Below are 27,841 nucleotides of genomic sequence, written 5' to 3' on the forward strand. Positions count from 1 at the left end.
ATATTCATCTGAAAATGGTAGAAGAAAACAGCAACTCTTTGCTTGTGTTATTACATTGTGACTCTCAATATAATCACCCATGAGGTATGCAATAAGTGATACCCACATTATAACTACAGTAATAAGATGTAGGCTATCTGTAACAAACGGTTTTCAAAAAGACAACCAAGCATAATTTTTAGCCAGTTAATATTTAGCACAGGGGTGGGCAAACATTTTGGCCCAAGGGTCACATCTGGGTGGGGAAATTGCATGCAGGGCCATGAATGTAGGGCTGGGGCAGGGGCTTAGGGTGCGGGAGGGAGTGCGGGGTGCAGGAAGGGGCTCAGGGAAAGGGGTTGGGGCAGAGGAGGGGTGCGGGATGTACGAAGGGGCTCAGAGAAGGGGGTGGGAGTGCAGGAGGGGATGCACAGTGCGGGAGGGGGCTCAGGGCAGTGGTGCAGGGAATGGGGGCAGAGGGCTCAGCACGCTGCCCTTGCCTGTGGGTACCTCCCCTGAAGCTCCCATTGGCCGTTGTTCCCCATTCCCAGCCAATGGGAGCTTCGGGGGAGGTACCCACAGGCAAGGGCCGGGTGCGGAGCTCTCTGCCCCCCTCCCCCAGGGACCGCAGGGACGTGGTGCCAGCCGCTTCCCAGAGTGGCGCGGGGCCAAAGGCGCCACTGGGGTGGCAATCCCGCAGGCCAGATCCGGCCCGCGGGCCGTAGTTTGCCCACCCCTGATTTAGCACCATGTAGGATATATCTAGGAAGCCATGAGAATGAATTTCCAGCCAAGAATCTCAAAAGTACATTTTTGGTACTATATGCACAGCTGATGGCAACTATTGCATTACAAATCCTTCTATTATGCTTTAGAAAATTCAGATGACACTGCCTAACACTGCCTACAGTATATACTGCATATGAAGGTCAATACTGAATAATACATTTACACTTGAAATGGGAACAAAAGGGTTATTTGTTCATTTATTAAATCATGGGCAAATCTCCTAAATCCAGAGAACCAGCTTATGTAGCAGGAGAACATAGAAAGTTTATAGCTATATTGATTACATGGTTCTGCAGTTTCCGACTGCAGCTGGGCTTTTTCGGTTAGAGGAATGACTCACTGCAGGAAAGACAAGGGCTGTCAATGGCCAGAGAGCTCTAGATGCCTTGTAGTGTACAAAGTAGCAATCCATTATATTCTGCTCCCATTTTATTAAAGTCCTTCATTTGCCCATGCACAATCAATTAAACCTCGGTAGAAATCCTTACTGTGTTCCTATTCCCTTTGCTGACAGTAAAGGTATCTATCCCTGATTAAAACCACTGTAATAATTCAGGCCTTTTAAGGATCCAAAACAGATCATCCTCTACAAGCATCACTTAAGGCTTTGATGCTATCATTAAAATGTTCTCCAGTGGACTATGAGTGACCTCCTACAGTGCTCACTCCTTAGTCCTCTGTGATCCTATTCCAAATTAATAATTGCGACTGGCCAATCCAGATCAATCCCCCAAATTGTCTCACTTCTCACTATGCACTCAAAACCGAACATACTGAGTCAGCGTGAGCTGGAGTGAAGTGAGTATTAAAAACTGGTATCGACCCATGATTATCTGAATCACAAGATTTTTTTTTTCTTAGGCTTGGTCTACGCTGGGGGGTGGGAATCAATCTAAGTTACACAACTTCAGCTACGTGAATAACGTAGCTGAAGTCAACGTACTTAGATCGATTTACCGTGGTGTCTTCACCACGGTGAGTCAACTGCTGCCACTCCCACATCGACTCCGCCTGCGGTGGAGTACCGGTGTCGACGGGAGAGCGCTCGGGGGTCGATTTATCGCGTCTAGACTAGAGCGAAAAATCAACTCCCGCTGGGTCGATCGCTGCCCGCCGATCTGATGGGTAGTGTAGACATACCTCCAAGAAAGTGGTAGGTTAAAATTTCAAAGCATTATATGGTGATATAGCAGGGCAAGTCTCATCAATACCAATGACCATCTTGGTTTAGGGATGCATCCCAGCACACTGCTGAAGATGAATCCCTATAGTCCCACTCCATCTACTGGGTCAACTTCTCCTCTTAGTTACACTGCTGCAATCCCATGGAACCAATATTGTGAAATACCCATGGGAAGCAAGTTTTGAATGTGTAAACATGAATCTTGCACTGGAAACCTGATTTAAAGGAGTTGAACTTAGCCCTTGAGGGAAACAAATACACTACTTGATGCATGTATTAAATCAGAGCTACATTCAAGCTGTGTTGGCTGGCTATTGAAGTCACTTACGCAATCTACAGATCAAGCATTTGTAGCAGAAATAATCAGAAAAATGTTTTTCAACATAAATTCAAGAAAACTAAGCCATTCATAGCATGGAACAACTTGCAAACAGAAAGTAAGGCAAAATTCTGTCAAATAAATTACTCATTTGGAATTATTTGCCCAGTTGTAATGAAGAACAGTATGTCCAACGAAAACTATGAATGCTTTAAAAATCCATGTACTATATATACATGTTAACAAATCAATTTTAAATAGTCATGTTAATAACTACTAATTAGCCTTAAAACTGCCAATATTCATTTCCCTCCAGATCAAGCAAACAAAGGCCACATTCGTGGAGCACCCCAGCTGAATCGTATAGCCGTCAGTGAAGATTGCATTAAAACATTTCAAGGCAGCATCAGTCACAGGAACAAATTCTATTTCACTCAGAAAGAGATGCAAAAAATAGCTAATCAAAAATGGGAACCCAGAAAGAAAACACTCTCTTTATGCCTTTCATAATCACAGTTTGACAGTCATGCGTGGCAGCAGCTCTCAGGTACTATCTGTTAGATCATTTTTAGCTCTACCTATTATCTCAGCTGGGTCAGGGGGAAGAAAAAACCTAATGGGTGTATTTTAAGATAAAAGCAAAAACATGAAAACACAGCATTTGGAATATGTGCCAACATCTGCATCAGTGACATTATGGGCCAACAACACTCACAACCAACCAACACAGAGCCCGTATTCACAGCCTGATCCATTATGGCAGAAAGTGCCAGATTTAATGTATGCAGCTGTTGTTTAGTCTCAGTAGTAGGGTTGGAAGATTGGCAGTGGTGCATCCAAGCCCCCAGTGATTCGTTCTGCTGTCCAAATTACACTAGTTTCCACCAATCACAACAGTCCAGTGGTATATTTTTATGTTTGAAACAGTAAAGTGTCCTGTTGTGACAGCATTGCCAGTATTCAAACATTAAATGTCTGCCATCTGTGGACTCTAATGGGCCAGATCCTCAGCTGATGGAAATCGGTGAAGCAGTACTGAAGTTAGTGAGGTTATGTTGATTTACATAGGCTGGGATCTGGCTAGAACACGAGGAACATTTATTTTTTCAAATCTATTTTAACTGCTTACATTTGGGGAGAGGGAAGGGGGGAGAGAAGTCAGCGTGTTGTAAAATTAATTGTTTCATGTTATATTTAAACTGAGCTGAAAGGCCTATCTACCTCCATTTTTAGAAATGATATCTTTGTTTTGTTACTAAAAGACAACTTGGAAAATCATGTACCATAAACACAAATGGAGTGGTATGCAGGAAGGCTGCTAGCCTGTTACCTTTACAAAGGGTCATTAATTGTGTTCTAAAAATAACCAGGACTCCATTCATACAGGGCCAGCGCTTCCATTTAGGCAACCTAGGCGGTCGCCTAGGACACCAGGATTTGGGGGGGGGCCAGCAATTTGGCGGCGGGGGGGTCCTTCCACGCTCCGGGACTTCGGCGGCAATTCTGCGGCGGGTCCTTCACTCGCTCCGGGATCCGTCGCCGAAGTGCCCCGAAAACTGGGAGCATGGAAGGACCCCCCCGCCGCAGAATTGCCGACAACGACCGGGAGCGCTGAAGGACCCCCGCCTAGGGTGCCAAAAACCCTGGCGCCGCTCCTGCATGTAGCAGATAATGGTTGCACCAACTCCTGCTGCATTGTGGGATACTAGGGTGGTCTCCTGCAGTTAGTGCTTGTTAGTACAAGCTACTGGGCAGCAGGGAATGCCCATGTCAAAAACAAAACACTAGTTACAATTGATTGGGCCAGATGCTCAGCTGCTGTAAATCAGAATTGACATCAATAACATGATGCCAATACACACCATCCAAGGATCTGGCCGTTAGTCCCAAAGTCAAGATGTATTTATCGTGGGACTACTTCAGTTGTTTAGGTGTTATAGAAACAGTACCTGATGCACCAAAACCACAAGTTGTGCCAGAGAAAAATCCAGTTTTCCTTCTTGAGCTATAGGCTGTTTTGCTGATGAACAGATCGAAGCATTTATTTCTACTTAGAATTTAAAGTGAATATGGATTGTTCAAAAGCATTATGTAAAACTTCTTTTGCACATCTTAATCAGTGGCATTTTGCTTCTCCCTAAACTTTAAGGCCTAAAGGGATATGTTAAGGACTGAAAAAAATCAAAGGCTACATGAAGAATTGTAATTATCTCTCGAAGACTGATGAAAATATGAGTTTGATTTAGAATAAATCACTCATACAGGCTCATCATTGTTATTAACTAATTAGTTCTTAATGGAGAGTTACAGAAAATATCATATGCATTTAGAATGCGTCACTCCTAACAATTACATGAAACCTTGACAAAATATTTTTTATAAAAAAATAAGTTACCCCAAACACAAACTTTAATAATTTACTTTGACATTTTAATTTTCTGCTGGTTAAAGGGAGCAACTGACAATCCAGGCTAGAGCCAGGCACAGTGAAGAGTCTTCCAAAAACCCAACTAATCCACTCATTAGACCTACATCCTTGGACGTCTCCAAATTGGGGTTACTAGTTGTACCAGATTATGGAGTAGTTTTGTGCGGTGGACAAATGTTCACTCAGGTCTACAGTAGAGATCACACGCATGGTCACATTTGATTGATCAGATTTCAAACCTCCAAGAAGTGAAAGCCTAGCAACATCAGTCACTTAACTCATTGTGCTACCTACGCCCCTTGGAAGCCAAACGACACTTCAGCACGTATTTCTGTGGTCTTTCTAGAGCACCAGCGTCCATAAGGAGTGCCTAAACCAGTGTCAGACGTTACTATTGGTGTTTTAACGAAGGCTGCATACTCCCCACAGTCAGGTGTGTAGGAGTTAGAGAGAGAGAGAGACACAGACAGACAGACTAACTAGTGGGGAAGGTTCAACCAGAGCCTTGCGTTCGTAATTGGGTTGCTCTGCTGACTCCATGCTTGTGACTGCCTGGGTCCTGGACAGAGGGGACGTGTGTTGGGGGGGAGGGGGGCATGAATGCAGCAGACATGGGGGGGCATGCAGGGTCATGTGCCCCACCCCCAGATTTGCTGCTTGTCTTGTACTGAGCAAGCTCACACGAACCGAGCAAGCTTAGTAACACTGCTGAAGCCGGCTGCCCTCACTCCGCCCCGCCACTATTGGCAGGCATGGGTCATCTCTGGTCCTTTTAAGAACAGAATCATAGGAATGGAAGGGAGCTTGAGAGGTCATCTAGTCCAGTCCCCTACACTCATGGCAGGACTAAGTTTTATCTAGACCATTCCTGACAGGTGTTTGTCTAACCTGCTCTTAAAAAACCTCCAATGATGGAGATTCCACAATCTTCCTGGGCAATTTATTCCAGCGCTTAACCACCCTGACAGTTAGGAAGTTTTTCCTCATGTCCAAACTAAACCTCCCTTGCTGCAATTTAAGCCCATTGCTTCTTGTCCTATCCTCAGTGGTTAAGAACAAGAATTTTTCTCCCTCCTCCTTTTAACAACCTTTTACATACTTGAAAACTGTTATGTCCCCTCTCAGTCTTCTCTTTTCCAGACAAAACAAACCCAGTTTTTTCAATCTTCCCTCATAGGTCATGTTTTCTAGACCTTTAATAATTTTTGTTGATCTTCTCTGGACTCTCTCCAATTTGTCCACATCTTTCCTGATACGTGGTGCCCAAAACTGGACACAATACTCTAGTTGAGGCCTAATCAGCGCAAAGTAGAGCGGAAATATTTACTTCATGTATCTTTCTTATAACACTCCTGCTAATACATGCCAGAATGATGTTCGCTTTTTTTGCAACAATGTTACACTGTTGACTCATATTTAGCTTGTGGTCCACTATGACTCCCAGATCCCTTTCCGCAGTACTCCTTCCTAAGCAGTCATTCCCCATTTTGTATGTGTGCAACTGATTGTTCCTTCCTAAAAGGAGTACTTTGCATTTGTCCTTGTTGAATTTCATCCTATTTACTTCAGACCATTTCTCCAGTTTGTCCAGTTCATTTTGAATTTTTATCCTATCCTCCAAAGCACCCGCAACGCCTCCCAGCTTTGTATCATCCGCAAACTTTATAAGTGTGTACTCTATGCCATTAGCTAAATCACTGATGAAGATATTGAACAGAACTGGACCCAGAACTGATCCCTGCGGAACCCCACTTGTTGTGTCCTTCCAGCATGACTGTGAACCAGTGATAACTACTCTCTGGGAACGGTTTTCCAACCAGTTTTGCACCTATCTTATAGTAGCTCCATCTAGGTAGCATTTCCTTTGGCCGCTAGTCCTCCATCTTTTCTAATGGTGGGAAGCCTATTTCATATGGGCTGGATAGTGTTAATTAAGCCACAATGATAGGATCAGGCCCAGAATCAGATTTCTGTTTTTAAAACATTTTAGAATAGAAAGATTCAGGTGACAATATAATCTCCAACCTGTTTTCATCTCACAGCCCCTAAGAGCCCCACACATGCAGCGTTTTGCAAATAGCATCAAAGAATTCAAAGGGCCAGATTATCAGCTCATGCAAATTGGCGTCTGACATCACCGGAGCGGCACCTGTTTACACCAACTGAGGATCTGGCCCCAAACGTCTAAGGAAAGGTTATGTAACCTGTTTAGATAGTTGAGAGTAAGAATTTTTGAAGAGAGCAGAGATAGTTTGAGCATCCCCCATGCCTAAAAGTGAACCAAAATAGAATGTGCTTGAAATAGCCATGTAATAGCAAGCTTAGGCGCTCACAGTGAAAGACTCCCAGGCTGAAACTCCTCCGTGGGAAGCGCTACGTCAGTTTGATCATTTAGGGAATAAGTCTATGTTTTACTTTTCTAACTGCGGGATGGAAAGCTCTATTTTTGCAACATGTTTAGAAAACCTGAGGTCATGTGAGTTTCATATGTGAAGCCGCACATTAAGAGCCACCTGCACCTAAATGAGAAGGTATTCAGGGCACAAGCTAACCTCACTGCAGTGATCGCACTTCTCCTGGAGTCCTCTACGCACCCAACCCTTTTATTTTTGGGTCTCCAGAGAAGCTGTGCATTAGGCTGATGGTGTAAGGTTTTATGCTGTGGCTTCCAAAGCTTTCTTAGCCAGTGGCTGCCACAGTTCATTTCTGTCAATATTCCCCCTTTGCCTCAAGATACCACTCCTGAACAAATACAGCACTATTTGGCATGGCATTTGATAGGTCATATTGGACCTCATTTGTCACTTTTCACATATGGAAAATGCAAAAGATGTGGGTCCCTTGTATATTGCTCTTCACTCTAATTGAGATGCATTGATTTGGGCCAAAAATCTATGAACACCCACTTACTAGTCCCTCTCCCAGAAAGTGTAGCTAGGGAGTAGGCAAAGGGAAGTGGAAACAAGCCAAGGTTCTGCCCCCCACAACGCACTGTCCAGTGCATCTGTGCCATCACAGACATGTTGTAATTTGCTGCCATTGTAGGCCAGCCACAAATTACTATCCCCAATCCCAGAAAGCAAGGGGGAGCAAAGAGGGAGTTGTGCTTTGGAGGGATGTTTAAGGCCTCTTCTGGGGTGGTGCAGCATCAAGCCTAGAGGCACAATCTAGCCTAAATTTTGTATATGTTCATACTCCAAGGAATAATTCAAATAGTCATTTAGGGTCCAATTCTGCCACACTTTCTCCTGCCAAGTATTACCTTTACTAGGTACACTCCTGTTGTGTAGTGAGGCACTGCTACTGTCATTATAGCTGAATGTAGCTCAAAGGAAGTACATCTTGTATTGCATTGCATTGAAGTATTGTATTCCCTTCGAAAGGGAAGTTTGATGTGTGTACACAATTTAGGCTATTATCTAATATCTGTAAAGTTTCCCACAGTACAATTGTTTTGTTCCACCAATAGTTACACACTTCCAAATTATGAAAAGCATTGCCTTGTTAATCAATTTAGATTCTTTTAAAGACCGTATGATTCTGAGCTGGCCTTGGTGCTGAATATAGGTCCGTTCTTTTATTAAAGGGTAGCATAAAACCCTGTCAAGCCCTCTCAGTATGAATTGAAGGAGACACCTATGTTAGTTGTCATATTATGTTGATACATTTCAGTCTTATTATCCAATACGTCCAATTCCACACTCCAAAATCCCGCTGGGATTTTTGTGTGAGGGCTCCAAGAAGCACCACTATGCAACAAATTATAAAAAGCATGATATTGGGGAAAATTGGACGATTTCTGTCAACCTGGCTTGGATGTATCTGTACACTTATTTTAGAATCAGTCTATCACACATAATTGCAATAATTCTCACAGCAACTGAAATATGTTTCACAGACTACATTCCATAAAACAAAATAATTTCCGATGCTCAATTGTACAGTGATATACATTGAGGCCCAGATTTTTACAACTGCATGCATATGAATTCAAGCACCAACTGATTTCTAACTGGTTGTTTTCTTGCTATATCACTACAGTTCCATGTGAAAAATGCAGTAAATGCACATGTGAATTATGCACACAAATGAGGGCCAATTTTTACATATATACATACAAAAACCCCTCCTCCTGCTGAAGTCAAAGGCAGTTGTATAAAGCCCTGTGCTGGACATGTAACAAAGTGAGCCTCAAGGGTGCTATAAGTTACACCAGCTGTAGTAGAGGCTATTAGAAATAAGGAGCTTCTTGTACGATTTTGAAGGATAGAGGAGAAATACAGCATTATAACAGTTAAACCCTAACCTTTCAGGTATAGTCTAACAATGATACAAATCCACCCCAAGAAGCTGGTTAAAGCATATTGTTGGTCACCAGGCACTGAAAATCATTACTGTTCTGTATGTGCTCATATGATTCCTGGCATTCAGTCAAAACTGATCTGGTTTTGCTATTTCTTGGTTTACACAAGTTATTCTACCAGCCTTAAATGCATATTTGATAATCCATGGACTTTTAACCTTTTCAAATTTAGGTCAAGTGGGATTTCTTTGTGTGCTTGAATGTTTCTGCTTGAAGGTCAAAAGCATACATTTGGGACATCTGTCAAAATATAGATGAATAATTGATGGATGAGGATATATATTTTATTTGTATGGGTTACATAAAGAGATGCAAAGGTTCCTAGTAAGGGAATTGAGATTTTGATTTTGAATGAGAATGCAATGATTGGAGTAACAGATAAAATGATGGAATTATGTCTTGTACAGTAGTTTGGTTATTTTCCAACCCCGATAACTTCTCTTTATTCTCTCAAAATAACTAAAGGCTTGCTGCTGCTTTTGTTGAAGTCGATTATAGTAATATAAAGCCTTTGCCTTATTACAGAACATAAGAATTACTTGCATGTAGTTAATTTAGGGCTGGATTGTTCCACCCTTTCTCATATTAAGTAGTACCTTATTTAGTAATCCCACTAAATCCGTGGAACTATATGCAGAGCAAGATACAACTCAATGTAAGCAAGGCTGGCAGAATCTGACCCTTCTATTAATTACAGCCCCTTCCTCCAAAAACACCACTGTTAGTAAAACATTAAGATTGCAAAGTCAAGTTTTCAATAAGTGAAGAAATGACACAATTAAGGCTGCCTGTACAACCTTAATTTGCCCCTTTGTATGTATACATTATGACAGTCTGATTATATGATCACATATTTCCTCTCACCCCCCGAACCCAGATCCCTTCTAAATTCTGGGGCAATCTGTGAACTGTAGCATTCACAGCATGTAGCTATTGCTAATACTTTATACTTCCTGCCCATTGTATTCATTTTGGATTACAGAAGTGATTGATAGAAAATCAAATCTGTGACATTGTTTGCAGACAAGATTACTGGGCCTTATTGTCTCTCACTTACACCAGATAAGAGTTAGGTGCGACTCCACTTAACAGCGCACCATAATGGAAATATGGCATGAAAGAGTGGTTGCATTATGAAGAACAAGCAGTGAATGGAATGGACAATAGGCTATTATTTAAATAGGTACTTTAGAAATCTCAAAGACAGACAGAGGAAGAATGTTGTGCCTTAGAATCTGAGCATACTGTGGAGTTTTGAGGGCTTGGACTGACATTTAAGCACCATCCTCTGTCCCCTTGCCTCCAAAGATAATATGAAAAGGTTCTCACATCGGCTATTGGGTTTAATTAGTTTAATGAAAGTTTTGCATGAATGCAGAATGCAGGGTTTGGAATTATAAAGCATGCTAACACTATGAACAATTTTTGACTGCCATGTTGGATGATCCACATGAAAGCTAATGTGGGGCTTTTGGCCCACTTTGCTATGAACATCTGCATGGGCTTCATTGACCCTTTGGTTCCAGCCCTGCGTAAGGGATGTTGCATAGCTGTGGCAGCTTAATGAAGGAGCATGCCCCCCTGCTTCTCTACTCTTGCTCTTGGAGTAATATACCCCTTTACCCTGATAGAACGCTGTCCTCGGGAGCCAAACAATCTTACCGCGTTATAGGTGAAACCGTGTTATATTGAACTTGCTTTGATCCGCCGGAGTGCGCAGCCCCGCCCCCCTGGAGCGCGGCTTTACCGTGTTAAATCCGAATTCGTGTTCTATCGGGTAGCATTATATCGGGGTAGAGGTGTATTACTGGCCCCTGACTATGGGCTGTTTACAACACCTTCTAGCCTGGCTTAGCTATGCTGGTGAGCATAGTTGGAGTATAGCCACGACTCCAGATGCATGGGATGCACCAGGCAAACAACCCTTCCTTTTCTCCTGGCTGTGTGGAGTGGATCACAACTGTGAGTGCCTATCTCAGGGCAGATTGTCAGAAAACAGGGCAGATGTCCAAAGCTGGCGGTGTGGTCTATAATTAGATTTCACCAAGCCAGTAACAAATGTGAACTCCTGGATCACTATACCAGTCTTTCTATGGAATCGAAGACAGCCCCCTTAGACTGGAGAGTCTATCTTGCTACCCAAACAACTTTGTGATAAAGGGTCACTTAAACAAAACCAACTACACCACATCAGGTTGCTCCCAGTCCCAAGAGGTCACTCACTTACCTCAGATCAATTGGTACTTTAGATATTATACCAAGACAACGGTGGTAGCCAATTCTAGAGTAAACTAAAGATTTATTAGCTAAGAAAAAAGAAATAAGAGTTATTGAGATGTTAAAGCAAGTAAAGAATATGTACAGATGAATCAGAATTTGAAATTCCAAATGGTGGCAGTGATGTAATAAACTGTCAGCTTCCCAAAAGTCTTTTCAGGGTACCCAGATTGTCTCTGGGGATCTCTGCTTTGCACCTAGTACAGTTCGCTGTAAAATCTAATCTAAACAGTCCAGAGATGTAGGATGTTTCCCTGAATCCATATTTATAGCTTTTTCTGACAGAAACCAAACTGACAGTGTCTCTGCCCGTGTGGGCTTTTCCTTCCACTGCCAGTGAGGAATGCACTTTGAATCTTTCACCTTTGGTCATCACACACAATAGCCACTTGCTTTGAAATTAGCACTTTTCTATTGAAGCCCTTAAGTCCTTCATTAGGATTTCACAAGGTTTCTTTGATGGGTTATTTAGTTATGGGGGTATACACAATGTAAGTGTTTGCTGCTGCATTATAACAGGATACAGAGAAGGGGAAATGATGCAAGTTACGGACCATTAGTTTTATGAAGGCTAAACACCAAATGCACTCTTCCACCATCACTTTGATCTATACTAATACACAAGTGAATTGGCCTGAATACACTCTGGCATGAGCTGGTCTGCCAGCGTCACATGCCCCACACTGGCAGTAGAGATAAGAGGAGGCTGCATAGTGGTCTACTTTTTCCTCATGTTCCTGCACAGCCATATCTGGCCAGATGTTGGCATGGGCTAAGTCAGAGTCCACCAAGAACTTTCACACTGTATAACACACAAATCATGATTCAGATTTTCCAATGATCATTTGCCCATGAACTTGAACTTAAGATAGGCAATAGCAAGAGACAGGCTAGAATGCAGAAGGTTATATTTGGTGTGACTTTTTTTGGGAGTAAGTACTGTGTGCAGTGCCCACTATAGAAACTCATGCAATTTTCTTACACTATTTGCATGTCTGAAAACCCAATCTTTTGACATTTTTCATTCTTTCGGTGATTGTTAAGCCTGGAGAAGAGTCCTCATGATTAAGTTGCCTAATGACCACATTAGTGATCCACTGCAATTGCATAGCAAATTTGTAAGACATACCAGAAGATAAAAGATCCAAGAAGAAACAAGCATTACTGAAAAAGTGAGGGGGTTTTATTAAAAAACAGAAATCCACAAATTCTAGCTAGATAAAAAGGGACAAAGGGGCAGGGCCATGTGATTTGTGTACAGTGTGGAGTCCTTTAAGATGTTTTCAGGAATACATCGGTGAAATATGAGAGTTACATCTGATCCCCTTTTCTAACTACTATATACATTTTTCTAATTTAGAATGAATAAGTGTTCATTACTGAAGTAGCTAACATAACAGTCCAAGCACTATAAGTGCACCCAAATGAAAAAGCTTTTGGAAAACAGAAATGTCTCTTCAGGTCGGTGACAATCGGAGAACAAAGCTTTTTTTATTCTGCAGTCTAAGAGTAATCTCATAGATAACTACCAATTTTATGGGCTAAAGGAGTAATTGTTCAGTCTTCATTAATATGCCTCTTTATGCAGGTATTCATTGAACCAATAGAAGAAAAAAGTCAAAATTAAATCCAAAAACCATTTACAAGTAAAGTAGTTAAGAAATGCTGAATAAGTTATAGGTATTTCTTTGTCATTTTTGAGGGATTTCTCAAATGCCATATTTTCCTTAGCCTTAATATGTTTTTTTTAAAAGTACTGCTTTCTATTGTAGGCATTCTAAAGGTGTATTTTATTGTAAAAAGATGGTACTCAAACATTGTACACACATCTCTGATGGCACATGCACCGTTTTGCTTCTAAACAATCTGTACCGGCAGATGCCAATCAGGCAGTTGGGAAACTCTCAAAAAACCCAACCACCCCAAAAACCAAACACCCCCCTGCAAATCAGGCCTCTGAGCATCTAAATTGGGTCCATACCCACAACAAGTTTGTTCAAAAGAGTGTAAGATCTGAGACTGAGGCTGATTACATATCTCTAGAACGTGGCATGTGACTGCAAATTAACTAGAGTAGTTAACTTTCGCAACCTGACCTTCCTTTCTATTGAAGAGCCTTTTTTCTATTGCCTGATAAGTGTTCTTTGGTGTAGTTGTGAGGAACACTGCTCGACTTCAATGGAGGTTCAGACTGCTTACACCTTAGACACAATCCAAAGAAACATCCACTGTCTGCCAAAAGATGTGCCTCAGGTGTCCAACCCAGAAATCCTTTAGCAGATTAAGTGCCCATCCCCCAAGTGAAAAGTTTACATGAAGGATATTTGTTTCCTGGCACTTTAGTAAACTCACTCAAAATATATTTGCACAGAACATCTAAGCAAAAACGTTACTCCCCAGTACTGCAAAGTTCCTTTGTAAGAAAGAAAAGTTATAACATATCAGGAGATTTCAGCTTATTAAGATTTTTTAGGGTATGAACTTGCTTTAGAGATGGTTTATCCCAGTTAATTAATGTAAATTGCCAGAGGTACTGTAACGATGGAAACGCATACAGTGGACAGTTCTAAATCTCCTGCAAAAGCCAAAACTAAAAAGCCCGGTTTCTGTTAATGGTGGAAATTTCTCTTTTATTTAAATTTGCTATCATGGAAAACCCTGACACTAAACTAGTCCAAATCATTTTGGGCTTTTGCTCATCACCAGCAGCAGGTGTTCAAAAAATATGGATTTAGGCCCCAGATCAGCAAAGCAGTTGAGCACATGAGGAGTCCTATTGATTTTAACGAAACTACTGACATGATTAAAAATAAGCATATGCTTAAGCACTTTGCTTCATTGCCCAAATACAGATAGGGGTGCTTAAACTTCAGGCAACTACATTTGAAAACTGGGCCTTCACATTCCGTGTGATTTTTCAAGGCAGATCAGTATGAGAGAGAAAGCTATGTGCATATTACACACAGAAGGAGGGACAAATAGAGATATATAACTACATTTTAATAAGACTATTTAAAAAAATATTTTGGAAGATGGCCAATATCTTAAATGTATTTTAACAGAACACATACTCTTCACTTGCACATCCTGGGAGTAGCAGCACTCTCTCTTCTACCTGTCTTTCCACTGCCTTAGTGAATCACCCACTATTATAGAATCATGGAATATCAGGGTTAGAAGGGACCTCAGGAGGTTATCTAGTCCAACCCCCTACTCAAAGCAGGACCAATCCCCAGACAGATTTTTGCCCCCGATCCCTATATGCCCTCCTCAAGGATTGAATTCAAAACCCTGGGTTTAGCAGGCCAATGCTCAAACCACTGAGCTATCCCTTCCCCCCTTTATGGCCATAGGCTCAACCACCAAGCCAGTTGCAGCCTCCCTCCATTCAGGAATTATCCATTTGTCAGCCAGCTCTACAAGGAGAGGAGTCTTGTAAAATGGCTCTCCAGCCTTCTCTCCCTGAGATCCATAACAGACCGAGAAGCCCTAAATTCAGCAGTATGTGCTTGGGAGATTATAACAGAGTATTTCCTGAATAGCAAGTTAGATCAATGGCCTGAAAGAAGTGGCAATTGATAACCTGAATAACAAGATTATCTCATCACATGAACAAGCTGTGAAATAAGGGAGAAGGCTCATATTCAAACGCACACAGCTTCTTTGAAATTGCCTGGGGAAAAAAATCTGTCATTGCATTTATTCCTCAAAGAACTTTATTTCTTCTATGGAAGAATATTAAAGTTGTAGTAACAAAAACAAAAACCCCATGACCATACTAAAAATGAAACTCCCATGTTTCAGTGTAAGCTACACCTATGGGGGGGTGGGGGGAAATTAGGTATGCAAAGATCATACCTGAAAAATACAAGTGTACTCAACTGGGCATCACCTTTGTGTAACATTCACTTCTTAAGACATGGTCCAAAGTCCATTGAAGTCTATGGAAACTCTCCAACAGACTTTGTACCATGCTGCTCTTTAGTGGCACTCCCATGAGTAAGATGAAGGCTGTTTATTAATGGATTTGTTCAAGTAGTTGGGGCTTATGGTTCTGAAAAGGATAGAATCTGCGATCGCCATTGATCGGAGGTGTCTACAGCTATTTGGCTGTGGCTTGTTATGCGTGCATGTTCCTTGCGCACCCCAAAAAAGTAGTTAACCAATATTTGCATCATCCGTGTGATCCTTGCAGTTTTACCAGAATGGGTGATTTGTCAGTATCAAAGTGGTCAACCAGCCTGTACACCAGAGGTGGGCAAACTATGGCCCGCGGGCCACATCCGGCCCATGGAACCATCCTGCCCGGCCCCCAAACTCCTGGCCCCGGGAGGCTAGCCCCCGGCCCCTCCCCTGCTGTCCCTCTCCCCCGCCACTGTTTCCCCTCTTCCCCCGCAGCCTCAGCTTGCTCGCTCTGCTGCTCTGGGCGGCGGGCTCCTGAGGCAACGCAGATGCAGAGCCCGGCCTGACCTGGTGCTCTGTGGTTGTGGTGGTGGCGGCGGCGTGGCCCGGCTCCAGCCGGGTGGCGTGGCTGTAGCACCATCAGCCACCGGTGCTCCAGTAAGGGGGCACCGAGCAGGGGGGTTGAATAGAGGGCAGGGGAGTTCGGGTTGGTGATAGGAGTTGGGGCGGTCAGGGGGGAACAGAGGGTTTAACGGTGGCAGGTGTCCCGGGGGGCAATCAGGAAGGAGGAGGGGTTGGATGGGAGGGCAGTCAGGGGCAGGGGTTCCAGGGGCAGTCAGGGGACAGGGAGAAGGGGTGGTTGAATGGGGGCAGCGGTTCTGGGGAGGCCGTCAGGAATGAGAGGAGGGTTTGGATGGGGTGGCAGGGGTCCAGGGGCGGTCAGGGGACAGTGAGAGGGTGTGTGTGTGTGTGGGGCAGGGGTCTCGGGGGGGGGGGGCGTCAGGGAACAGGGGGAGTTGGATGGGGCAGGAGTCCCGGGGGGGCAGATAGGAGGTGGGGGCCAGGCCACGACCCCCTCCCCTAACCGGCCCTCCATACAATTTACAAAACCTGATGCAGCCCTCAGGCCAAAAAAAGTTTGCCCGCCCCTGCTGTACACAGTCACTGACCAATGGGACAGTTTTCATGGTCACTAAGTTACTATGGCCAACAAAAGGAGGAAGCTTTAGAAAAGGCACCAAGGACTCTGAAGAACCTTGGAAAAATTTACATGTTGAGCTAGAGAAGGGCCTATGAACACCTATCTCACAGTGAGCATGACGACAGGGGTTTATTTTAGGCCTGGGATAAAATTTTCAAGCGCACCCAAGTAACTTAGACACTTAGCAAATTTTATCCTTAGACTTTGGAAATGCATTTTGATTAATAATCCCAGTGTGGTAATCTGCTTGAGTTGTTTTGCAATTTCTTGTTGCTGTAAATTGCAGATCTTTTCCAGAACTGTTTGAAGTACTACATTTTGATTATTACATATAATCGGTGAAATATGTTCGCAGTCTATTGAACTTGATGCTAAAAAATATTTAGGATTCTTCCTTTATTAAAAAAAAAAATCAAAGAAACGTACAGATTGTGGTATAGAAAACAGATACTTTCCCCTCTCACTTTGACAGATACCAGTAGTGGTGGATACTGAGTAGAGCTGGTCAGAAAGCGAGCCTGCTTCCCCCAACCCGCACCGAAGACAAATTTCTACAGAAACTAAAAAACAAAAAACAACAACAACAACAAAAGAATTGTTTTCAAAGCTTTCCATGGAAATTTCATCTTTTAGTTGAAAAGAATCTAGCTCAAAGATGATAAAGGCTCTTAGACTGTAAAGGAAATCAGTCCAAACGTGGCAAGGAGGAGTTATGAAAATGTCTTGCTTGTGCTTTTTCAGCCTGTATTGATAGTGTTTTTGTTGATCTGGTTAACAAAATTTACCCAAGATATTTTTAATCCATTTTCCCCACCATAATTTATGCTCTTCCAAGTGTCCCACCTTGTATATAGGGGGTTTTAAAGTGAGAAAAAAAACGTTATCTTGAACACATGGAGCAAGTGTCCAATCTTTCCTCTCCACTAACACAATCAAGAGAAAGGTGCTCATTAATAGAAGCTAGGTCTTTTGTGGACAGTCTGTAGGGAGCTGGAGCAGCTGGCAGAATTAGATGTCAGCAAAGAAACGTGAATATTGATTAATCCCATAAAGTGCACAAGAATTCCTCTCTCTCTCTCTCTTTGGCTGATTCTGTATCAACACCTTGCAAGCACATACACCATCGAACCTGAAGGTTGTGGTTTTACCCATTTGTACTTATTTTCTGTGTTGGAGCAGTAGGAAGAACAGAGCAGGTCAGTGGTTGTGGTTGAAGGTCTGCATTTGCCCTAGTGCAGGAAAGAAGCAGTGATTTTAAATTTAGATGATAATAATACATTCCCAGTGACAAAACAATGTGCAAAACTGTTCTGGTATCTTGCTTGCTTGAAGCACAGAGCTGTGCAGCTGTTCACAGGGCGTCTTCCTTTTTTTCTGCTTCTTTGCTCTAATGCTGGAGCATCTGCCTTTCCAAAACATTTTAATGCCGAGTCCCCCTAACGAAGATTGGAAGAGGAAAGCAAAGCTTTGTTTGCCTACATTGCAGGGAGCTTGTGAAGATTGCATGGGGAGTATGATCAAATTTAAGTATTCTAGGGGAAAAAAAACAAGCATGATGCCTTGAGCGGGCTTTCACTATAATTTAGGTTAGAATCCTTTCAAACAGTGGCTGCAGCAGTTTGCTGACAGTGCTATAAACCAAAATTGCCTAGGGAGAAGGGAATCACGGGTTTAACGTGGGAGCTGAGTAACAGCTACTGTGGGGTTGACAGAGGTACCTTAGTGAGCTATAATATACGCAGGGAGTATGGTTTCAGCACTAAGATGGTTCTGGGCCTTTCAGTACCCTCCTTTTTTGCTTCAACGTCTCCAGTTAAAAAGCTTTGTGGAATAAACAGTGACTTTCAGCTTCTTCTACAGGAAAGAGAAACTTGCAGGATGAAGACAAGTTGACTTACAGATTTTCATCAGGTCCTCCATTTAGAAAAGCAAGCTTGATTTTGAACATTGCATAGGATTTTACAATCACACACAGGATACTATAAATGATCCAGGCAGCTGTCAGCAAGGACGTGATTTTCCTGGTTGAAATAGGAAATGCATTCATTCTTTGTACATCATGTAAACAGAATCCGTCTAGACCCTGAAGGGGTCTGCCCTTATATTTTTATGTGACCTGAAAAGAAGAGGTGAAGAAATTTCAAGTGATAACAATAAGAAAGGCTGAAAGGAAACTAATCATTTTCTTCCTTGGATCAAGCTGCTGCATTCAATGTGCTCTGAGCAAGAGGCAGCACTCAGGGGTGAGTAACAAGGAATGCAAGAAATGAAAGGAAGGTCACTAAATGTTTACTCCATGTTATTGGTGCCATTTCTTTTAAAGATACCATAGATTCTTTTGTAAATATGCTAGCCTAGGCTAATCAGCAGTTTTAATGGAGGTGGACATTGTAGAAATACTCAAGATTTTAGATTACATATTTTATCCTTGGTGTCTACACTTTTGTTTACACGTTCAATAGAAATTGTCAGACAATGTACTATACCTGGGGGTGTGGAGCTCGCTTTTAGTGATTTTTTTTTAAAAGCATCCATAAGCAATTTGGAATATTGACTTGATGTGTCACTTGTTCTGATATTTTCCTTACCAGTAGAGCTCAGAGGAGATAGAAGAGACCTATTAGGTTATTCTGCCCATCCCCCTGCTAATAATTCAGGATTCTTCTTCTCAGCTTGTGCTGCACAAGTAAAGAAAGGTTTTTTTAGTCAAAGAATGTTTCTCTCCAAAACTGCAAATATCTAAGGTGTTAGATTCATTGTGGAACTGTTTGTTGCATGTGTTTGGCTTCACTGTTATTGGCCAGACAGCAAAAACAGTGTATCTTCAAAGTTACAGTGCAGACCGCCTCTGCACAAGGAACACTGATTTACTGATATTTGGGAAATCAAGTTCTTTCAGATACAAGTGTTGCCGGGCTTTTCAGTTCAGTGTTGTGTCAGTGTAGCATTGAGCAGCAAGCTTCTCGATTTGGAGCATTGATGGGGAAGTGGTTGCCTGATTTCCAGCATCAGTCCTCTTATTTCTCAGAAAAACCTTTAAATGTATGTAACGTCATGTAGCAGTTGTCCAGCATTTGCGTGAATGCATTTTGCATAGTGTTGTAAGGATGAAGCATTAAAATGATGACATTCAGTAACGAAGCTAATGAGACACCTGTTCAATCCAAACCTAGAAAAACAAAGGAATTTCCTATACTGTCCATGCAGACCTTTTCATTTGCATATGATGAAGTGTTGAGACCTTCAATAGGAGTATTTATTATTTGGACACACGATGTTGAAATCAACCACCAATAAAATGAAATGCACACACTAAAAAAAGAAATTGATTCTTTCCCACCCCCACTCCTCTGAGATTCATCTGGTATATGAAAAGCTGTTCTGAAATCTGTCTGTGGCTTCCACGCACAAGCAGAGCAAAGAGAAGCTGAAGATGTTTTACTTAAATAACTATTCTTTCTGACCTTTTCTAAAGAACACTTAGTGCCGTACTTTGAGAATACATCACACAGTCTTATATAAGTATGTATTACACACAAATGTACAGGCAACCTTGATTTTGAGACCTTAATGAACTTTTAACAGTATTTTTGTGTTTAAATTCCTCGGTTTATAAAAAAGCAAATTAAAATTCATATTTCATCATGTGGTATCATATTGACATCCACATGAGTTGTCAGCCTGGTTGGAAACTTTAGCTTGTCCTCACAGGCCTGAGTCACTTGAGCTAACGGAGGAACCAATAGCAGTAGTAGGTTGTCATTCTATATGCGAGCCAGCACCAGAGGGGGGATGGGACACATTTTGCTGGTCAGTTTCTCGGCATTCGCTGACATTAGAGAAATGGTGAAACTCTGGAATCTTGGGTTCCATTCCTGACTGGAGAGGGGTGTGCGCCAGTGGGAACAGACTCTTGTTCTCTCCAAGCTTGACCCCCTTTGCCCCATCCCCTCCAGCCCGTCTGCCCCCGTCCTGTCTCTTCCCCACTCCAGGGTCTATGTCTCCCTGTCCTGCCCTCCTTGCCTTTCCAGTTTCCACTCCTCAGGCTTCTCATCCCAATCCCCTTGCCTAGCCCAATGCTAGTCTCCTCCTCTGGGATCACTGTCTGAGAACCAATCTTCTCCCCTCCCCACACTCAGTCCCAATCTCCTTGTCTAGATCATCCGCTGCCATACCCCGGTTCTTTGTAGGATCCATCGCTTCTCCCCTCTCCCCATTTCCCCCAAAATGGTATGTAGTCTCTCTCTTTCCCTTCCCCCCAGCACCTCATCCAAACTCAGCATCATCCTCACAAGCCAACTGGCTCCCAGTCCCTGCCCCCGATTTCCTGCACCAGCTCCCAGTCTCCCCCTTCTACAGCTTCTGGTGCCAGTCTGTTTGCTCAGCAAGTCCCAGTCTCCCCCTCCAACTCCCGGTCAGTTCCCTCCCCCAATACCAGTCTCACCAGTCCCACCCTGGCCAGGAGCCATTGGGAGCATCCACTCCAAGGAAAGTCCTTCTAGCCTTGGGCTGAAGCATGCATGAGTTGCTTTATGGGGATGATGGACTATCGAAGCTGTCTGGTCAGCATTAGAAGCTGTGAGAGGCTCAAACACGCTCAGTGAAGGCACAATCTTCAGAGATTTTAGCTGCTCAAATTGAGCAGTCTGGACATGTGCAAACTGCAGTTTTCCAAGGCTTAGAACCTGGCCACATTTGGGCAGATTTTCACAGGGATGGCAAAAGGACATCCTCCTAGCAAACTGAGAGTCCCTGCTCCAGAGCATGGGGGTGCTAAGTAGTGGTTCTCAAACTTTTGTACTGGTGATCCCTGTCACATAGCAAGCCTCTGAGTGTGACCCCCCCTTATAAATTAAGAACACTTTTAAATATATTTAACACCTTTATAAATGCTGGAGGCAAAGCGGGGTTTGGGGTGGAAGCTGACAGCTCGCGACCCCCCATGTAATAACCTCGCGACCCCCCATGTAATAACCTCGCGACCCCCCATGTAATAACCTCGCGACTCCCTGAGGGATCCCATCCCCCAGTTTGAGAGCCCCTGTGCTAGAGCATTTCAAAGAAAAAGGTTGCCAGAGTGCATGCTTATTTTCACATGGGCAAAAAGTATTTTCCCTAGTCTCATCTTCAGATGGCTGATCCATTTTGGCTGAAATTCCACCACCACCCCACCCCCAAAAAAAGACAAACACCAGTCTGAGACAGATACCGGGTAAGGAAAATTTCAGCCCAAATTATTAAAGTTTGCTAAAATTATAAGCAGCTGAAAATAGGGTCTTATCATGGGAAGTCTGAGGCAACCTTCATAGGTGATGTGACCAGCCCCATCTATAGTATACATTCTGTGCAGCCAGAACTGTAGGTTTGCATGCCAAAGGGTAAAGTACGGTTTCAGTGGTTCTGGTGGAGAGCTTCTTGGTTACAAAGGTAAATATAGATGAGACAGTGCAGGCCTCATTAACAAGCAATTGAAGGTTTCAAAATTAGAGTTTTAGTGCATAGTCAATATGCATAACAAATACAGCTGGTAGTCATGTTAATCCACATCCTATCATATGTTCTGATGGCTCTGCTGCAAGCATTATGGTTCGTGCTAGAAATGTATATTAAGAATAATATAGCAGAGGCCAATACATCAATTAATCTATTTGCACTCAACTCTGCAGAAGTCTTACACCTCACAGGATCAGAAGGAAATTTCTCTCCCCTTATGTAAATAGTATCATGATAATCACATGGTCTTCCTTAACAAAAGGTCAGTTTCAGTTGGGTCTCTTCACCTCCACCTGCCTTGCTGTGAGTGAGCAAACAGTGATTTGACACATACCTTAACGTGGGTAAGAGATTTTCAGCTTTGCCTTAGAATTTTCTTGCCTTGTGGTTTTGAGCCAGACACTTAACATAGATTTTTGTGGTTTATAGAGTTAGTGATGGTGAATAGCTGGTTGGAGAAGGAAAAGATCTGCTAACCTGAAGGATATAAATGCCTCTCAATGAATGGGCACTGTGAAATCTAACTAACAGACTGTGTTGTGTTTTATGGAAATCCCAGAGGCCCTGGTGGTAAATTGGGTTAGTTCATTATTTAATTTGTAGCTAGAATCAGTTCACATTTTGTTATTTTGATTTACTTTTTATTTTTGAATTCTAAGCACAATTTTTGTGTGTGTGTGTGGAGAGGGAAGGCAGTGGCAGGGGGAGAGGACTTGGCAATGGTAATGAGAGTCTCCTGCCCTCACTTTTTGTTGTAGGAAAGACAGTCTTCTGCCTTCCTCTGAAGCAGCTGGTAGCCACAGCTGGAGAATGGAGACTAGATGGACCACTAGTCTGATCCAGTCTGGCAAGTCTTTTTCAAAAGCAGCAAGGTAGAATGAAGGAATCTGTCCTCATTAAAATATTAAGTATGGAACTTGGCATCTGAGTTAGAGAGAGGTAGGCTTCTACCACCTTTTTACCCAACTTCAGATTCCTTGAGAACACACATCCTGTGAGTGAAGGCTTAACGGATGCCTAGATCTTATGTGAGGCCTCCACAGCTTCTTCTGCAATGCACAAGGACTGCTGTCTCACACACACACACACACACACACGCTTTTAGAAAGTTCAGGATACCAAGTCAATGCATCGCCATCTGAGCAGAAAGCACAAGAGTGAAGTGAATACCTTCACTCGTAGATTCCCCCTTCTCTTCTGCCCATAGCACAAAGCTTGGCTTCATTTTATACAGAGCGCTCAGGAGTAACATCTCAACATCGATTGTAATAATGCATTCACGAAACAGGCAAATACACCAAACATGAGTACTGTACTGTATTTTCTTACAGTACTTCCCCCTTGCTTCCCAACTTCAGTCCACGTTAATACTCTCTGGAGTAGATAAGCCATGGAGTGAGTGTTGGGTACAACAAGTTCTGTCTATAGTGATGTTTTTAAGAGTCCCCGATTTTTCTTTGAATCACGATGATGGTACATCTCTTTGAGGCATGGAAAAGACTATAAGATCAGCTTAGAGCCAGCCCCATAAAGATTGCTCTTTGAAGTACTTTATTTTCTCTGACAGGAGCAATGTCTTGTAGTTCAAACACTGAACTAGGATGCAGGAGATCTGGGTTCACTACCTAGCTCGGCAAAACATCTTGTAACACCTTGAATAAGTTATGAAGTCTGTGCCTCAGTTTCCCCTACTAATAAAATGGCAATACTAGGCTATCTGCCACCCTTTTATTTGACTGGCCTATTTAGATTGTAATTACTTGAGGGCAGAGACTTGTAGTACTGTGTGTCTGCGCAGCACCTGTACAACGGGGCCCCTATCTCAGTTATAGCTTCTGGCACTATTGCCATAGAAATAGGGTGGTATTTTCATAAGCATTTAAGGAAATTCGGTGCATAACTCCCTCAGCTACTTATGAAAATCCCATGCATAAACAATACTACCAATGACAGCAATTGCACCCTTTGAAATATTACTGCTGAATAAATTTCACCTACAGAGATGTTCTCTATTCTCCCCCTTGTCGTAACTTTATTTAGCAAACATTTTCTGGCTACTTTTCTTGTCTGCTCTTAAGATGCTGTCTTGCTGGCTGGTCATACTGTTAGTGCTCTCATTTTTTTTTTCTTTAAAGAAAGATTTTGAAACACTAAGGCATGTGGAAAATCCAAAAGCGGAGGCTGCAGGCAATACCGCTTTCTGTTTGGTGTGTTTGTGGGAACACGTAACTTTCAAAGATAAAGCTGTGCTGTACATAAATAGGCTTTCTGCTTTGCTGTGAAGGAAGATTGCAACAATATTGTCATCCACTCAAAACTAAACCTAGAATGAAGATATCAGAGCTATCCAATACCACATGTAAATTTGATCATAAGGCAGAGTATATTTAGTATGTTTTTTAGTGGTTTATTCCCACAGATGCGAATTAGAAAGTGATATTATACAAAGAGTTTGTGGGTAAATGAGTTGTTGGTTTTTGTTCTAAATGGTCCTGGGGCTATAAGGCAAGATTGAGGAGTAGTTTCTTTATGTGGTCACTCTTTGTAGCCCTGTATAAACGCATTATTAATATGTGCAAAATTAATGTAAAATGAGTAAAAGAAAAATTTACTTGGATGCTCCATAGACCTCTGCTCTCTTCTCAAGGAATCTGAGAATCTACAGTATTGTCAGTCCCAGGCATTGAACAATCATTAATCTGGGCCCCAAAATTAGGAGATTGGTTTAAAATTTATGAGACTTTAAAAAAAAAAATCTGGTTCTTTATTTGTCTTCTGGTTATTGAGTCTTTAGAATTCATGTTAAACATTCTCTGTAAAGAGGAGGGCTAGATTTATTTTTTTAAATGAAAGCTGAGATTCTCACATGACTCCAGGAGCTGGGGTTTTAGGGAAAAATACCAAACATTATGAGACTCAAAATGTCAAGTTACCAAAACTGGGTATTTTACACAGATAATGTCTGAATATTACACGGAGTCAGGTGAATGACTGTTCATGAGACCTGTTATAGAGATACCTCAGGCCACACAGATTATGTGTTCAGTTTCATACTTCAGGTCATGTTGCCAGTCCTTAGTGGCTGAGGAAAAGTCATCTGAGATAATTGCCTACATGTACCACTAGATAGTACTTTATCCAGCACACACCCTACAGTCATGAACCTCCTCTCCATGTGGAACAGCTTCCTACAGAAGCTACCTCAGGGAACCAGTCATTCTCCTGCTCAATAGTTCTTGGTCAAGAGTACACTCAGAAATGAACATCTACCCACAAAAGTTTAAAAATGCAAAGAACACAGCATATAGGGAGGTTTCCTTCAGAATATTCTTCAGACACCCACTACTGGGAAAGTGCTGGCCATGCAGCAAAGTTATTGTAACACAAATGGGGAAACTGAGGCCCAGAAGGCACCATACATTGCTCAAGGTCAGTGGCAGAACCCGTGTTGAGAATTCAGGTGTTTCACACTTTCTAAGTGTGAATGGGGTAGAGAAGGGTTACAGCCTGTGTCTAATAGTCATTTCACCTGCTCTGCAGAACACTCTTGGATCAATGCAGAACAGGCCGTCATCCCATAATGGCATAAGCAGAGTAGCCTCCAAACAACAGTGCATTAGCTTGGGAAGATGAATAACTTTGATAAATTTCAGTTCAGGACCTGGATTTCAAAGGCACCTTTATTTGGTGCCTAGCATCTTTTGATCCATACTTAGTAAGGTTCTGATCAAGTGCTTCTTAGTAGCTAATGAGCCTGTTTTTGGGCAACAACTGTGCAAAGGATCATGCACTACGATACAAATATGATTTTGTACCAGGTGGAGCAGCTGCAATTGTTATATAAGGGTGACTGGTATAGCGGAAGTTCAAAGGGTTGCCCTTCACATAGCATCCATGCAAGTCTCTGATGATCTGAGCAGAGTGCTGCCCGCTGCAGCTGAGACCAGCTTTTGGTTTGTGTGCTGGTAGGTGGAAATTCTAATAAAGTGACTCATTTTATCACAAGCTCTCCTTGCCTTAGTATGGATAATGAACCATAGACTGTCTAGGGCGGGTTGAAATTTTTCATCAAGAGTATGATGGAAAATTTGGTTTGACAAAAATTTTGAATGAAAAGTGGCTGTTTTCTGTGAAAATTTTTTACTTTTAATTGAAAACCAAAATATTTCAATTTTATTTGATGTACTCTGGCCAGGGACACCTATAATGCATCACAGTGGCTCAGTAAGACTGTAGTGAATTAGGGAAGATGTAGACCAGCGGTTTCAAACATGTAGCCCGTGGAGTTATTTGCTGAGGCCTGCCAAGCTCCTGCCCCCATGGAGTTATTTTCTGCCACCACCCATCCCCCTCAGTGGGCCGCGTCCCCGCTCCTCTGCCTACCTCCAGGCGCTTCCCGCTGCAAAACATCTGTTTGGCGGCACTTAGCGCTTTCCAGGAGGGAGGGGGAGGAGCGGGGAGCTGCGCGCTCAGGGGAGGAGGCGGAGAAGAGGCGGGGCTGGGGCAGGGATTTGGGGAAGGGGTTGGAAGAGGTGGGGCAGGGGTGGGGCCTCATGGAAAAGGTGGAGTGGGGGGCGGGTCCAGGGGAGAGGGGGGGGGGCTTTTGTATCTTTATATGAAAAGGTGTCAGTGATGCGGCCCTCAGGCCAATGTACTAGTCCTCATGTGGCCCTCGTGGTGATTTGAGTGTGAGATCCCTGATGTAGATTGTCTTAGGAGCCCGAGCCAGAGAAGACAACAGGGGTAAGAGGCTCCTGAACAACAAGCCCAATAAGGCACCACAGTGGCATTTCAGAATAGAGTTTTTGGCTTTCAGCTGTAAGATTTTTGGCTGAAAGTTTGTTTTTTCACAAAACCCTCCCAAGTTTTAGGGAGGAACAAAAATGTTTTCTGACCAGTTGTGTCTGTCCCCTATTTCATAGATGCCGAGGCCATAAGTGACTATTGTGATTGTCTAGTCTGACCTGTATAACAGGCCACAGAATGTCCCCAAAATAATTCCCAGAGCAGATCTTTTAGAAAAATAACCAATCTTGATTTAAAATTCTTACTGATGGAGACTCCACCACAGACCATAGTAAGTTGTTCTAGTATTAAATTATGTTAAGAATTGCACCCTATTTCCAGTCTGAATTTGTCTAGCTTCAACTTCCAGCCATTAGATCATGTTATACCTTTCTCTGATAGAGCGAAAAGCCCATTATTAAATATTTGTTCTCCTTGCAGGTACTTAGACTAATCAAGTCACTCCTTAACCTTCTCTTTGTAATGCTAAATAGATTGAGCTCTTTGAGTCTATCACTATAAAGTTAGATGCAGGTCCATACTGTATTCTATATATGGAACCAGCAGCATAAGTAGGGCAGTACGGTATGGTACGCCATACGAGCAAGATATTTATAGTTGGTACAGTGTACCAGCAAGAGGAGCAACAGAACATGGGGCCACTGGGCAGCCCCACACCTGCAGCTCCTCCAGCGCAGCTGTACCGCCCTTCCAAACAGGGTCTCCTCCATCTGTACAGCAGCCAGCCCTGCTGGAGGATAGGGCTGGGGGCGGGGCTGGGGGCGGTACAGCCGTGCCAGAGGAGCTGCTCCTTTCCCCACTGCGGTTCCCAGGACAGCCCTGTAGTTCAGGGCTCTCCTGGAAACTGAAGCAGGGAAAGGAGCAGAACCCCCAGCCCTGCCCTCTGCCCTTCCACGGAGCTGCATCTCTTCCGGCTCCCACCAGCAGCCCTGCCGGAGGGCAGGGATGGGGGCGGAGCTGGGGCGGTATAGGCGCCGGAGGAGCTGCCAATGTTCTGCTCGTTTTCCTATGTTTCCTAGGGATGGGGGGGGGGGGGCTCTATCCTTCTCTTCCTGCACCTTCGGAACATGGGGAAGGGATGGCCAGAGTGTGGGGGCCCC

General features: G+C 43.0%; 1 protein-coding gene across 17 annotated transcripts in view; it reads left to right on the forward strand.

The window, feature by feature from the left end:
* Positions 1–27,841, forward strand: part of PHACTR3 (phosphatase and actin regulator 3) — a 166,938-nt gene that overhangs the window by 26,074 nt on the left and 113,023 nt on the right. For 3 of the 17 annotated variants that reach the window (XM_042858393.2, XM_065566072.1, XM_065566081.1), the window contains exon 1: positions 18,128–18,685. The exons of 13 other annotated variants lie outside the window; for them this stretch is intronic. In XM_042858393.2, the coding sequence (XP_042714327.2) occupies positions 18,655–18,685 (31 nt within the window). In that variant the 5' untranslated portion in view covers positions 18,128–18,654. Of the gene's footprint in view, positions 1–2,744; positions 2,818–18,127; positions 18,686–27,841 lie in introns of those variants that run through there. One more of the 17 variants, XM_065566071.1, reaches the window with a different exon arrangement.

Source organism: Chrysemys picta, chromosome 13 (assembly GCF_011386835.1).
Source record: "Chrysemys picta bellii isolate R12L10 chromosome 13, ASM1138683v2, whole genome shotgun sequence".
NCBI lineage: Eukaryota > Metazoa > Chordata > Testudines > Emydidae > Chrysemys > Chrysemys picta.